This window comes from Cydia amplana, chromosome 16 (genome assembly GCF_948474715.1).
Source record: "Cydia amplana chromosome 16, ilCydAmpl1.1, whole genome shotgun sequence".
NCBI lineage: Eukaryota > Metazoa > Arthropoda > Insecta > Lepidoptera > Tortricidae > Cydia > Cydia amplana.
Genome location: NC_086084.1, coordinates 7,753,695 through 7,768,902, shown reverse-complemented (window position 1 = coordinate 7,768,902; position 15,208 = coordinate 7,753,695). Strand labels below are relative to the sequence as shown.

Here is a 15,208-nt window from a genome sequence, read left to right as displayed (position 1 = left end):
ATGTCGTTTTATAGGTTATAGGGGGCTCAGATTTCGAAAATGATGACTATTTTGGAATCCAAGATGGCGGCCATGCATTATGTCCTAAAAGTCGTCATGGATGTCGTTTTCTAGGTTTTAGGGGGCGCAGATTTCGAAAATGATGACCATTTTGGAATCCAAAATGGCGGCCATGCAGTATGTCATAAAAGTCGTCATGGATGTCGTTTTATAGGTTAAGGGGGCGCAGGTTTAGAAAATGATGACCATTTTGGATTCCAAAATGGCGGCCATGCACTATGTCATAAAAGTCGTCATGGATGTCGTTTTATATGTTTTAGGGGGCACAGATTTCGAAAATGATGACCATTTTAGATTCCAAGATGGCGGCCATGCACTATGTCATAAAAGTCGTCATGGATGTCGTTTTATAGGTTTTAGGGGGCGCAGATTGCGAAAATGATGACTATTTTTGATTCCAAGATGGCGGCCATGCACTATGTCATAAAAGTCGTCATGGATGTCGTTTTATAGGTTTTAAAGGGCGCAGATTGCGAAAATGATGACCATTTTTGATTCCAAGATGGCGGCCATGCAGTATGTCAAAAAAGTCGTCATGGATGTCGTTTTATAGGTTATAGGGGGCTCAGATTTCGAAAATGATGACTATTTTGGAATCCAAGATGGCGGCCATGCACTATGTCATAAAAGTCGTCATGGATGTCGTTTTATAGGTTTTAGGGGGCGCAGATTTCGAAAATGATGACCTTTTTGGAATCCAAAATGGCGGCCATGCAGAATGTCATAAAAGTCGTCATGGATGTCGTTTTATAGGTTTTAGGGGGCGCAGGTTTCGAAAATGATGACCATTTTGGAATCCAAAATGGCGGCCATGCAGTATGTCATGAAAGTCGTCATGGATGTCGTTTTATAGGTTTTAGGGGGCCCCGATTTCGAAAATGATGACCATTTTGGAATCCAAAATGACGGCCATGCAGTATGTCATAATAGTCGTCATGGATGTCGTTTTAAAGGTTATAGGGGGCGCAGATTTCGAAAATGATGACCATTTTAGATTCCAAGATGGCGGCCATGCAGTATGTCATAAAAGTCGTCATGGATGTCGTTTTATAGGTTATAGGGGGCTCAGATTTCGAAAATGATGACTATTTTGGAATCCAAGATGGCGGCCATGCATTATGTCCTAAAAGTCGTCATGGATGTCGTTTTCTAGGTTTTAGGGGGCGCAGATTTCGAAAATGATGACCATTTTGGATTCCAAGATGGCAGCCATGCAGTATTTCATAAAAGTCGTCATGGATGTCGTTTTATAGATTATAGGGGGCGCAGATTTCGAAAATTATGACCATTTTGGATACCAAAAAGGCGGACTTGCACTATGACATAAAAGTCGTCATGGATGTCGTTTTATAGATTTTAGGGGGCCCCGATTTCGAAAATGATGACCATTTTGGAATCCAAAATGACGGCCATGCAGTATGTCATAAAAGTCGTCATGGATGTCGATTTATAGGTTTTAGGGGGCGCAGATTTCGAAAATGATGACCATTTTGGATTCCAAGATGGCGGCCATGCAGTATTTTATAAAAGTCTTCATGGATGTCGTTTTATAGATTATAGGGGGCGCAGATTTCGAAAATGATGACTATTTTGGAGTCCAAGATGGCGGCCATGCACTGTGTCATAAAAGTCGTCATGGATGTCGTTTTATAGATTTTGGGGGGCGCAGATTTCGACAATTATGACCATTTTGGATTCCAAAATGTCGGCCATGCACTATGTCATAAAATTCGTCATGGATGTCGTTTTATAGGTTGTAGGGGGCGCAGATTTCGAAAATGATGACCATTTTAGATTCCAAGATGGCGGCCATGCACTATGTCATAACAGTCGTCATGGATGTCGTTTTATAGGTTATAGGGGGCTCAGATTTCGAAAATGATGACTATTTTGGAATCCAAGATGGCGGCCATGCACTATGTCATAAAAGTCGTCATGGATGTCGTTTTATAGGTTTTAGGGGGCGCAGTTTTCGAAAATGATGACTATTTTGGAATCCAAGATGGCGGCCATGCAGTATGTCATAAAAGTCGTCATGGGTGTCGTTTTATAGGTCATGGTCATCATTTTCGAAATCTGCGCACCTGTTTCAAATAAGATATAGATGCATCCTAGTAAGTCAACAACATCTATATCTACTATCGAAATGTACTTTTGATAGTAGTAGTACGAAATGTAATCTGAAAGGAATCAAGTAATGCATTCCTGTAATGAGGAATCGACATTGATTCCAATTACTAGTAATTGTAATATTCGAGAAATTGATTCCTGATTCCTCAAATGGAATTGTACTTAGTAATTCGGTATTGTTACATTCTAAAGTACCTAATCTGGGAATCGGTAATCAGATTAAAAAGTAATTTCAAGTAATCGTGGAATCAGGATTCAATTACGAAATGCCCATCTCGGACTAAGTAGCACTGCATTCAATTGATCTTTTTGACGAACCGCGAGTTCTCAGTTCGGGGCGAACTACTAGTATTGTACGTATTAACAATGTATTAAAATTTCTGAATCACGCGGTGCGTTAGTGAATTCTAAAAATGAAGGGATGAAACATAAGCGCTAAAAATAATAACCAGCTCAGCGGCCCTTCATCTCCCTAATCCCTTGTTTGTGTTAGCGCGACGCGGGATTTATTTAATATCAGACACGATCCAACTCATTAGCTGTTTCGATAGCGTTTTAAATCGCATTAAAATATTTTATGCACAGATTTAAAAACTCGTATTTTATTTCACATATTTGGGATAGTAAAATGTTGTATTAGTGTCAATTTCTGTTTTTTTAAATATATTAAAACATTTTAAGGATGCCTAAGATGATGACATGATACTTGTAATTAATTGCCTGTGACTCTGTTGCCGCTTCCGAGCTAATAAGCCGAATTGTTCTCGATCTCAGGCTTTGTTAATTGGTGTTTATTACAGTTACATATTTGAAGCGTAGCCCGGCTCGTGTGTCGAATACCACCAATTTATCTTGACCCCCTCCCGCTACACGCCTCACACATTCGGATAGTCGTGAGGACGCGCACGCGGTAAAGTCAAGGTCCAATTATATTGGACTTGCTTACTACACGTTAATTGTTCCGTTTATAACCCGCTCCTTAGGGCAGCTGCTTCTTAACAACCACGGCATTTAATTCTTGTAAATAGAAAAAGATATTTTTACATCTGGTAAGCTCTTTAAAACGTAAACAAGCCGCACCGCACAAGTTCAATGGATGTAAATAAACCGATATCTAGTGGAGCTGCCCGTTGCTGAGGTAAATGGATATTGCCGTAGTTATTTGAGCCAGAGCATTAATATTCGTAATGGCTGCTTTCACTCAATCGGGACGTTGAAATGGAGTCTCAGGCTAGATATCAAAAAGTGCATAGAAATCGGGCCTTTCAAACTAGTCGATGGTGTATTAAATCGCGAATCAAAGTATCTTTCGATTATGCTTAAAGTGATGTCACCGAAGAACAGTCACTAAGTTAACTTTAATTAACTTCTAGTACTAGTAGCAATAGTATACTTAACAGTGTTGTGTTGTATCAGGATCACCCCAGATGGCGTGGACATCGTTCTGGACTGCCTGTGTGGAGAAGAGTGCAACCGCGGATACTCACTGCTCAAGCCCATGGGCCGGTACATCCTCTACGGTAAGAATACTCTTTTACATGTACATACCTACTCTATATTAGGATTCACCACACTGAAACCAAAAGCGTTGACACGGCGTTAGTTTGCAATCACGAGACAATGTTAATATGTTAGTATGAGCTCTTCTTGAGACTAATAAAACAGTTGCATAATATGGTTTATTTGCATCATTCAATTCGACAAGACTAAATTCATTGGTAATAAACTTGTGATTTAATACACATTTTTTCAAATGTAAATTCCGCATACGTTAATGACTTTCTCAGCTTGAAAATGTTTTAATTTAAATCATGTAACGGATAATTTTATCTCAGGATCATCCAACATCGTGACCGGCGAGACGAAGAGTTTCTTCAGTGCTGCGCGTGCTGTGAGTAGCTATCTGATATTCACCTCAAACACGAACTTAAATCGTACACAGCATAAAGACAACGACAGTAACCTCGCCACACTTTAAGCTCTTCGCGGTCGACGTTCAAATCTCTGGCGCAACTGCTTGCCCTTACTAATCCAAGTTAATCCAAAGCTTCTACGTTAATCGTCACATGGTTTATGTGTTATGTTTGCGTACCTTCATTGGAAATTAGACTAAATACTCTATTTAAATCTTTTCCACCAGCTGACAAATTAGGTAAGTGCTATCGTGCAACTTGTACGATATCACATACCTTACTTGTTGTTGTAATGTGTTGTTGTTGTAGGTATGTGTAATTATCAACGAACTGGGCTGTACTTATATCAATTAACTAATTAATTAACTTATTAAAGTGCTTCGTGTTTTATAACGAAGTAATGAGGAGGCGGTACTCGTATGTCATCGAATGAGATTTATTGACATCCATCCGCGAAAATTACTATACCATAGTTACCGACGTTTGGTCATCAGTATACTTACGCATAATTATTTTCCATATTTTCACGGAAAAATACGAACGTGACTTGCTATTTCAGTCAGTCTCGGTACTAAAAGTACTGAGGTTGACTGAAGTAGCACGACAAATACGATCGTTTCCGAGAAAATACGATGGAAAATGATGATGCACTACATCTGTAAGTATTATAAGTATTCGTCCGTCAGCTTCACTATCACTTCTTCAATTTCCTCAAAAAAAAAAACATCAAACACGAGCCACCGTTTAGTATTCACACGAGGAAGGTATAAAACATGATCAATAAAGTATTTCTGCTATTTTAGTCCTCTAAAATAGCAGAAATACTTTATTTAAGGAATTAAGGAATGTCATGTTTTCGTAATCTGGTATTTCGGGGAGGAATGACACAAACTTAATGGCATTTCCGCACCATAAAAAACGAAGTATGTATCTTAAGTCAGGTATTTGAAGATTTCACTTAAATTGCAAATATGTAGTAGATAATCGTCGTAGCTCGTAGAGCGATTGAGCCTTATTTAAAATTAGTACCTAGTTAAAATTTATTTGTACAATCGAATTCACTTATTCGATACCTCTACCACTGTATGTTATCTCGGGACATTATCCGAACTTCGGATATTCCGAAGTTAATTCCGTTATTATCCGCAAAGACCCGAAGTTGGAGCTTCCGCTGTAATGTATTATCCGTAACGTACGCAACGAACTTATTAAGGACATCATTGAATTTAGGTTGAGTTTGGTTCCTGTTTTCACCTCTTGTAATAACTTAACTCATTCCGATCCAAATTGAATAAGACGCAGTTTGAAAATCAATTTTACAACTGTATTACTTCCTACTAGGTACCTACTTACTGAATCTCAAGTCGCAAGTTATTTCCTATTGTCAGTTTAATTTTACAGTAATTAACCACAATACTGCCTTGTGAGTGGGTTTTGCGGTTACGCCAAACTTATGCTGTACGATATACGTGGGTGCCAAAGAACTTAAACCTAATACATACTAAGATAATAATATTATATATCAACGTCCAATCTTCTATAAAGTGCACAATCTTTAGATAGGTTTGTAGAATTTTAACCAAAATATTTAAAGTTTTGATTAAAAAAGTTTTGCCAAACCTTATAAATTATATTTTATTGAAGAATAAGTAATTCAAGTTCTGTAAAACTAAATATGATCCGAAGCGCACAAAGTTCATGCAATCAAAAAATGGCATTTTATAAGATACTTATGGAGTAGGTATATGGTTATCATTCGTGCACATTACGTTAGTACATATTAGTGGTATATTACCGCTCGTATAGATAGTAATCTACTTGTTGTTGAAGCTCGAGCCCTGTTATTATCAGTCGTCAGTGCGAGCGTCAGACTAAAATAAAATCGGATATATCTGTACCTACTCGCCCATTAAAATTCCGCGTTCATGGCTTAGCCTCCATTGATGTTATCAAATGCGCGGTTGCGTGGTACACTTTACTTTCTACGTGGAATATTATTGTCCATAAACTACTCGTTTCATGACAGTGCCAACTGTTAAGAGCTTTTCGCGATAGCGGGCAGGAGATAGATGATAGGTGCAAATAATTCGTGGACTTGTTGTAGGCTACTATCTATTCTACATAATATTATCATGGAAATATTACAAACGATAAGAGAAGCGCTGGTGGCCTAGCGGTAAAAGCGTGCGACTTTCAATCTGGAGGTCGCGGATTCAAACCCCGGCTCGCACCAATGAGGTTTTCGGAACTTATGTACGAAACGTCATTTGATATTTACCAGTTTCTTTTCGGTGAAGGAAAACATCGTGAGGAAACCGGACTAATCCCAATAAGGCCTAGTTTCCCCTCTGGGTTGGAAGGTCAGATGGCAGTCGCTTTCGTAAAAACTAGAGCCTACGTTAATTCTTGGGATTAGTTGTCAAGCGGACCCCAGGCTCTTATGAGCCGTGGCAAAATGTCGGGATAACGCGAGGAGGAAGGATTACAAACGATAAGTTTAATGCCCGTAATCACTTTTGTTACTTTAGAAAAAATGCGGTGATCGAAAATCAATGCAAAACCGGTTAGTCAACAAATGTCACAAGTGTATTAGTCATACAACCCCCTCACCCTAATTTTTCACAATGGTGGTATCCCTTCATATAATAAAAGGTCACACCTTTAGGTTAGCTTAGATTAATTTCCAAGCTGTGAGGTTGCGACAGTTAAATTCAACGCAATATCGTAGCGGCATTTGATTCTTTTTAGTTTAGAAATGTTTATATTTAAATATATACATTAACGTTAAACATTTGTTCGACAGTGGTGGCAAGTGGACAAGGTGTCCCCGATCAAGCTGTTCGACGAGAACAAGAGCCTGGCGGGCCTGAACCTGCGGCACCTGCTGTTCCAGCACGGGCGCGCCGAGTACGTGCGCCGCGCCGTCGACGCCGTGTTCCAGCTGTGGCTCGACGGGAAGGTCAAGCCGCTGGTCGACTCCACCTGGGCGCTGGAGGATGTAAGTTGGATCAGTTGGGCTGGACCTGTGACACACGCTGTTCCAGCACGGCCGCGCCGAGTACGTGCGCCGCGCCGTCGACGCCGTGTTCCAGCTGTGGCTCGACGGGAAGGTCAAGCCGCTGGTCGACTCCACCTGGGCGCTGGAGGATGTAAGTTGGATCAGTTGGGCTGGACCTGTGACACACGCTGTTCCAGCACGGCCGCGCCGAGTACGTGCGCCGCGCCGTCGACGCCGTGTTCCAGCTGTGGCTCGACGGGAAGGTCAAGCCGCTGGTCGACTCCACCTGGGCGCTGGAGGATGTAAGTTGGATCAGTTGGGCTGGACCTGTGACACACGCTGTTCCAGCACGGCCGCGCCGAGTACGTGCGCCGCGCCGTCGACGCCGTGTTCCAGCTGTGGCTCGACGGGAAGGTCAAGCCGCTGGTCGACTCCACCTGGGCGCTGGAGGATGTAAGTTGGACGAGTTGGGCTGGACATGTGACACATTATGTTGCAGCACGGGCGCGCCGAGTACGTGCGCCGCGCCGTCGACGCCGTGTTCCAGCTGTGGCTCGACGGGAAGGTCAAGCCGCTGGTCGACTCCACCTGGGCGCTGGAGGATGTAAGTTGGACGAGTTGGGCTGGACATGTGACACATGATGTTGCAGCACGGGCGCGCCGAGTACGTGCGCCGCGCCGTCGACTCCGTGTTCCAGCTGTGACCTATTGCCTCTAGCTATAGAGTTCGTCTCTTCCCACCACTCGAGACCTTCAGTTTTTTTTATCTACATATTCAAAAGAAGCCTTTATCGATGAGACGTCGGCTCGAGTCGGGTATAGAGTTTCAATAAGTGTTACTAGACAGTTGATTTTACTAAATGGATTAAAATCTTGACTAGTTTTTGAGCATATCTCTAGGACTATATAAAGCGTCATGAAAATAAAGTGGTACAAAATAATAGGTATTTTACTCACCCGTTCTTATTTCATCTGCCACGATAAAATATACAGTATACACATAATTTTAAGGGTTCTTTTGAACATATTCTCTCACAAGGAAACTTTGCACAGGTCGGCGAGGCCATGCAAAAGATGCACGACCGCAAGAACATCGGCAAGCTCGTGCTGGACCCGTCGCTGGAGCCGAAGCCCAAGCCCGCCACGCCGGCCAAGGAGAAGAAGTCCGGCAAGGACAAGAAGCCCGCCAAGGAGAGCTCCGAGGACAAGAAGGACAAGGACAAGGAGGACAAACCGGCCGAGAACGGAGACAAGAACGGTGAGAAAGAGGACGAGCCGCTCACTAACGGTAACGGCAACAGCGACGAAGGTAGGCCCCGATCCAGACCGCATGCGTATGCGTAGAGGCTTCGCATCGTTACTAGTATTTTATGCGTTTTTTTGAGTTACGCTTATATTTTAAGTATTTTATACTATCTACGCACGCACTGGCTAAACTTGCGTCTCGTTACACTGAACACGGTCGACATAAAGATGTAGCGTACATTTTTCGCCTTATCGAATTAGGTGCAAAAATGTAACGTTACCTTTTACGTCGACTGTACTACACTATATTTTTATTATCTTACAAGAATATCAGATTTCATCTCGGTATTTTTTACGCTTTTAAAGCTTTTAAAGTTTAAACTTCATCTATCATGTAGGTAATCTCAGAAAATATACCATATAAGGCAGTTCTCGTTATTTGATTTTCTTCGCGTTGCCTGAAGTAGATAATTTACTTGCGTACTTTTCTAAGCTTATCATCCAGGATCTAGTAGTTGCCTACGACATAAAAACAACGACTTAATAATGGCCCGCTGCATGTAATAAAAAGTATTTGTTTAAATATGAACTTTAATAGCTGTCAATAGAGTTGAATATCATATCCGCCATATTATATATGGCTTCGTATGCGGTAAAGGGTTAAAGCTTAAGACTAAACAGGGGGCAAATGACATAGAGGAATTGTTACTTTGCTCATAATCGGTCTTCCTGGTGAGCTCGTTAAGCATATCGCGGCGCGTAACTGATTAAGCGACTTAGAAGCAGCTTTTATGTTAATGTTTATAGGCCGAGATGACACCTTCGGTAACTATTCTGATGACGATGACAGCACTTGATATTAAAACAATCGAACATGATCAAATCAAGTCATGTGATACCATATATACCTTCTATGTATTTTTTGGGTACCATGGATTACATTGTAATCCATGATTACCTACTGAACACAAAACAATATTCGAGCATATCTGTTGAAACACATAGATCTATGGCGGATAAAACTTTAAGATTATAACCGTGATTTAAAAAACTTAAAATGCAGCTTTGCGTAGGCGAACCCAGCGGGCTGTGTCAATAACAAAATGATCGGAAAAACTATCCGACTCCGACTGCCGATCCTATTAATCTAGTTTCTAGTTAACATAATTATTAGCATACTTTGATGTTTTTATAAAAGTTACTAGCCCTTTTACTCACGGTGTACAAATAAAAGTTAATATCACAACGAAAACAGATGCATATATTAATAAGCTTACTTGAAAATTGTTACTAATATTTTAGGGAATGCAAGATGTTAGGTAGTTCTTACTGTCTTCTTGGTGCGTGACGTGACGTAGGTTTAGCCAGACAGGTCATGAGAAGCCGGGTCGAGGACCTCCATATATTAGACCTAAGATTATGTTTTTATATCTGGAATTGACGGCGGAATACTTGTGTCTAGGTAATTTCTGCGTCCATTTCCGAAGTGAAACGTAAATACTTACTTATACAATATCATGATTATACCTAATTTATACATAAGTACATATATAAAGTATTTTATGCAAGCTATTAGCTATCAATGCATTCACTGCCCACAACCCTCTATAGAAAAGATATCAGAGTAACTACCTACCTACTTATTGAATGAATCGATGGATTGTGGGCATTGAATTCCATAAAGAATGCTGTTTATAAGGTGGTCGAAAACAAAGTAACGAAGCATAGACTTGGTTGTGTAGAGATAATAAGTTAATAACAACGTGCAACCATATCATCAGTTCTACATTGCCTATTAAGTGAAGAACCCATTAAAAACCGTTTATTGCGTGATAAAGCTCAGTAATGAAATCGTTTAGTTATAAACATACCTACTTTATAGTTATCACAGGCTGAGTAATATAAAGCATATTAAAAGATATGTTCATATAATTATTTTTAGCCTGAGTTGTTTATTGGCAAATACGATCTGACAATCCACAATATATGATTAGATATAGATAATTATTTGTTTTAACTTTTTTATCTGTTTTTACGAGTTATATTTACTAACTTTTCCGTAATATAAAACACAACAAAATATAGGTATAGTAAGCCGATTTTTATTGCCATTTTAGTCGCCTTGTTTGCCAAGTCATATTATAATACGTAAACTTCATTACCTAGACTTATCGATTGTTTCTTAACTTTGTCTACAGAGTCCAAGGACAAGGAGAAGGAGTCGAGCTGAATTGTCTCCCCCGAGCACAGGACCAGATAAACCACCGCCAATTGATTATTTTATAGTTGAAGCTGTTCGTTCGACGCCGCGCCGCCGCGAGCGCGCGCCGTCCGTCTATACTATGTTGCCTGATGTTTATTATGTTTCGTCTATATGAATAAGCTTGCATACGAGATTGGTCGATGCCTCAGACGGGAGCATCATAATAGCGTTCGCTGCGACCCCGCGGAGGATCGACTTATGTCGTACACGTTCTTACTTAGTGTTAATCCGTCTATCAATACATTCTTACCTTTTATTTTTAGTTCCCGAGTAAATTATTGTACGGTAACACGATCGGTATAGATACTTCGTATGCGACAGCGAAATTTAAAATAATTATATATTTTAATCCTTACTCTCAGATTAATTTGGCCTAAGTTAGGATCGTTTCAATTTTTCTACGATTTTTTTTATAGTTTAACGTTTAAGACTTTATTTTTAAGATGAGATATTTTAATCTGCAGTTATTTTGAATGGCTATTATACCTATATGTAAGGTGCAGAGATGCTTAATCTTTATGTATGTTAAGCTTTAATATTTTATTAGTAAATGTTTAAAATGTGGCCCACGAGACCCTCCCGCCCGGGCTCCGCGCGCCGTCGTCTACTCTATTGAACGAACCAATGAAAACGTTACGTGTGATATTTTTGTAGTATGCTAGATATTTTGCGGTGTCGTTGAGCTGCCTAAACATGACATTTTTTTTGAGCTCTGAATGCATTTATTTTATATTTTTATACTTGAAATTTTGTAAATCATTTTCTAGTTAAGAAAAGAATTGACAGAATTTATTTAGTATTGCATTCTCTTAAGGCGCGGGGTCCGGCCCGGCCCGGCCGGCCCGGCTGGCCCAGGCCGGCCTGGTCCGACCCGGTCCTACCGGGTCCGGCCCGGTCCGATCCTGTACGACGCGGCCCGCCCGGCCCGGCCGAGCTCCCGCCTCCAGGGGAGAGCTTGTAATATTTGTAATACCTATCAAAATTGTATTTTTGTGGCCGTCTGCAGGGTCTCTGATAACTCGGACGGGATCAAAGCAGTCATTTAAAATGAATATGTCATATTTTTATACACGTACTGTGACTATCTCTTTCTAAGAAGCTTTTTATGTATCTTTACACACAAATATCACATATCTAATCACAAAATGCATTCACACGATATAAAATTAGGATAATATTTTGATACAGATATTCACTGCATTTCTTTTTGGTATAACCTAGTGTTAATTTGTGTACCCTAATTTTGTAAGGTTGTAAGTAATGTTTTACCGCCATAATGTACAGTATGGTTCTAAGTATGTGTACCCAGTACTACACGTGTATTCCACTAACATATCATGCATGGGTAGTCGGGAAGCGCCGGGCGCGGCAGTGCTCAAGTGACGCGCCGGCCGCTCTGCCTGCGAGAGACTCCTTTAGGATTTTTATAAACATTTTACCCTTTTATAACATTTAGCGAGAGCGCGTTGGCGCGCCGTAGTTGATGTAGAGAGAGGGTAGCCAACGGAACGTCCCAACAGAACCTGCCTGCCGGTTGTGAGCTGCGCGAGGCGCCGCTGGATCCAGACTGACTCATTAGCTTTTGTAGTTCGACTATAGTCACGAAAGATGCTTTGGTTATCGTACGGTGGCTTGGTGCTAGTTTCGTCTTGCATTGTACGCGGATACTCGCTTTAGTGTCTCGGACCAATATCTATTTTTAACCTATTCGTCGCTTTGTGTGTCAAATACCTGCGATTTTCTTGTAATGTAAACATATATATCATTATTATTAAATCTTGTGTATATCGACCTGTATAATGGTTTAGATTTATCCTTGGATTTCCTCTGTAAGAATAGCTAACCGAACCGATCACTAGGGAGTGTTGCGGGCGTGGCGGCGGCGCAGAACGTGTCCAAAGTTGTTTTAGGTTAGGTTTGATGCCAATATTTATTGAGAGCAGAGTCGCGCCGCCGCGCCGGCACCGTCAGAGGCTGGATCGTTATTGTATTACACATTTATTTTTATAAGGGCGGGCCAGTGTGATATCTATACTATGAAATGGATAAATAAATATGTATGATCTGTAAAAATGCTTACTGGAGTATTTTATTTCATTAACCCCTTCTAATTTTTGGTTAAATATGATTATAACATCTTAATCGATACAGGTAAATCAGGGGCCCATTTCTCGAACGGTATTAGACTAATATTATTAGTGTGTTGTCATGACAACCCATACGATTTGACAGTTCGTTGACTAATAATATTAGTCTAATACCGTTCGAGAAATGGGCCCCTGGTTGTAACTGATAAATGGTAAACCCAATACAATTTATTTTCAACCTTACTGCAAACGGTATAGAGTTGATATTTAAAAATGCCGCTTTATATTGTTGCTGACGTGCTGAAATTCTTTTTTTATTTTATTTATTAATTTACATTCATATATATCATTTACAGACGTGCCCAACGCACCTAATATAGATTAATTAAAGTCACTTTATGCGCATTCGTGCAAAATATAAAATCAAATGTCAAATGTGTGTTGTCTGAGTACCCACAACACAAGCCTTTTTGAGCTTACTGTGGGACTTAGTCAATCTGTGTAAGAATGTCCTATAATATTTATTTATAAGAATACGAAATAAGAAATGTAGGCTTAAAATGATCTGTCACATAAAAGAGGTAGTTTCTTTAGAACTCTGTCGAAATACATAGGTATATACAATCAATCTAAAGACGGGGCATAGTCTTGTTTTATTTAAGTATTTTATTAACGACACTTATGTCTACAACACAAGTGGTCTATCTTAGGTAAGGTTAGTCGAAGTATATCCCATAGACGACCGCGTAGGCGTGAATGTGTGGGTTGTGGAACTCGCGGCCCGCGAAGTTGTCCCGCTCCGAGTCCCACAGGAACGAGTGCGACGCCACGAGGCTCTGCTGCCGCCGCTGGGAGATGGTTACATTCACTATTATTCGGTACCTAGAAAAGGACAGTAAATTTAATGTAGGCACATAGTTCATTCTCTCCAACGAATAACTTAAAATGAACTGATAGGAAAAATCGATTAAGTGGATGCTCAAGTATTTAGCATTGATTGTGCCATGCACATTGCACACGTACAGATATGTATGGCATGGTATGTGAGTAAAATTTATTAGGTAATTTAAAAGAATAATGTCACACTTAGCTAATTTACAATCAGACAAATAGATGCATTTATTGCGTGTAGGTACATTGTAGGTATTATAGGTAATGTGGATTCGAATCCTCGTAACTTAACCGCCGTTCACGCTAATAGAGGTACGCGAGCGGTGCGACGTTTGTTATGGGGATTTGGGGATTCATAGGTACATTATAACACCCACGTGCATGTCTACGATACTGCATCCGGTATACCTACATAATGCATCCGGTGTAGAACAGGATCACTGTAGATCCTATGTCCTATTGCACCTCACGTGCACCTGATTTCATGTTTAAATTCACCGTTTGAATTACCCTCTTTTTGACCCGGTCGGGTAAATTGCCAAAATTCGAATCTACGATTTAAAAATAGAAACCTGTCATAATTTTCTTCTTTCACAGCATTGCGAATGCTCTCTGCCAGGTTAACGCACAGCTCGGGAACCACCTTCTCACTGTATTCGACCTCCTCAAGCTCCGGGTCGAGAAGCTGCGCTAGTATTTTCTGGACCTTCTCGACGTTGAATCGCTTTCTTGGGTTCAGCTGATACGTCGGCTGATACACGCGAACCTGTTTGGGTACGGGCGGCGGCTGATTATCGGTCATTGCGAAGTTTGATCAATAACTAGGTAGGTATCTATATTGTACCTAGTAGTAAAGGGGAATTTACACAAGTAACAGAATATTATGGGGAGTGGACAAGTTGAAGGTATTAACTTTTATAAGTAGATCATTCGAAGCATCGTTTACCTAAACTAATAATATGTTTGTGCTGTTATGTTAAGGATGTATATATTAGATTTGCAAACAAGTAGGTAAATTAAATATACTAACAGGCTTAGTTAGACTTCGTTTGGGTCCACTAGGGATACGAAATGAGAATCTTCTATATTCACCCGACGGCATTGTTGTTTGCCAGCAGGAGATCGAAAAAATCACATATAATTAATATATACAACTAACGACCAACTAGATTAAGTTAAATACAAAACTTACAAAAGATACATAGATATCTATAAAAAGTTATGGAAAAAGTCGAAGTCAAATGTTTAATTAGTTTTATTATATTTCTTTTTAGTTTGGTCCTTCGAACCGGATATGCGTCAGATTGAATGTACGTAATGGAATGATTGAATGAACAACAACTTTTTAATTTATAATCTATGCAAACTGTAATCGAGAATAATTACATATTAATGACTAGCTTCTGCCCGCGACTTTCTCTGCGTAAGATGATGATGATGATTGATATAAACTATTCATATGTCCTTCCTCGGGCCTTAAATTATCTCCATGCCAAATTTCATCTAAATTAGTTCAGCGGTTTACGCGTGAAGAGGTAACAGACAGACAGACAGAGTTACAATCGCATTTATAATGGCATAGATTTCAAAGTTTGTTTCAAACTCAATAAAAATTATAAAT

At 40.1% G+C, this 15,208-nt stretch overlaps 2 protein-coding genes across 3 annotated transcripts in view; one reads left to right on the top strand and one right to left on the bottom strand.

Moving 5' to 3' along the window:
* Positions 1 to 12,688, top strand: part of LOC134654963 (synaptic vesicle membrane protein VAT-1 homolog-like) — a 47,095-nt gene extending 34,407 nt beyond the window's left edge. Inside the window, exons 5-9 of one of the 2 annotated variants that reach the window (XM_063510412.1) lie at positions 3,607 to 3,710; positions 4,026 to 4,081; positions 6,907 to 7,101; positions 8,155 to 8,410; positions 10,545 to 12,688. In XM_063510412.1, the coding sequence (XP_063366482.1) occupies positions 3,607 to 3,710; positions 4,026 to 4,081; positions 6,907 to 7,101; positions 8,155 to 8,410; positions 10,545 to 10,576 (643 nt within the window). In that variant the 3' untranslated portion in view covers positions 10,577 to 12,688. Of the gene's footprint in view, positions 1 to 3,606; positions 3,711 to 4,025; positions 4,082 to 6,906; positions 7,666 to 8,154; positions 8,411 to 10,544 lie in introns of those variants that run through there. The other variant, XM_063510411.1, reaches the window with a different exon arrangement.
* Positions 12,689 to 13,383: 695 nt separating this feature from the next.
* LOC134655172 (dynein light chain Tctex-type 5-A-like) lies at positions 13,384 to 14,728 on the bottom strand. The gene is made up of 3 exons (XM_063510624.1): positions 14,618 to 14,728; positions 14,160 to 14,353; positions 13,384 to 13,578 (listed from the first exon to the last, which is right to left on the bottom strand). The coding sequence occupies exons 1-3, from the start codon at positions 14,687 to 14,689 to the stop codon at positions 13,413 to 13,415; spliced, it is 432 nt and encodes a 143-aa protein (XP_063366694.1). The 5' UTR covers positions 14,690 to 14,728; the 3' UTR covers positions 13,384 to 13,412.
* Positions 14,729 to 15,208: the final 480 nt, after the last annotated feature.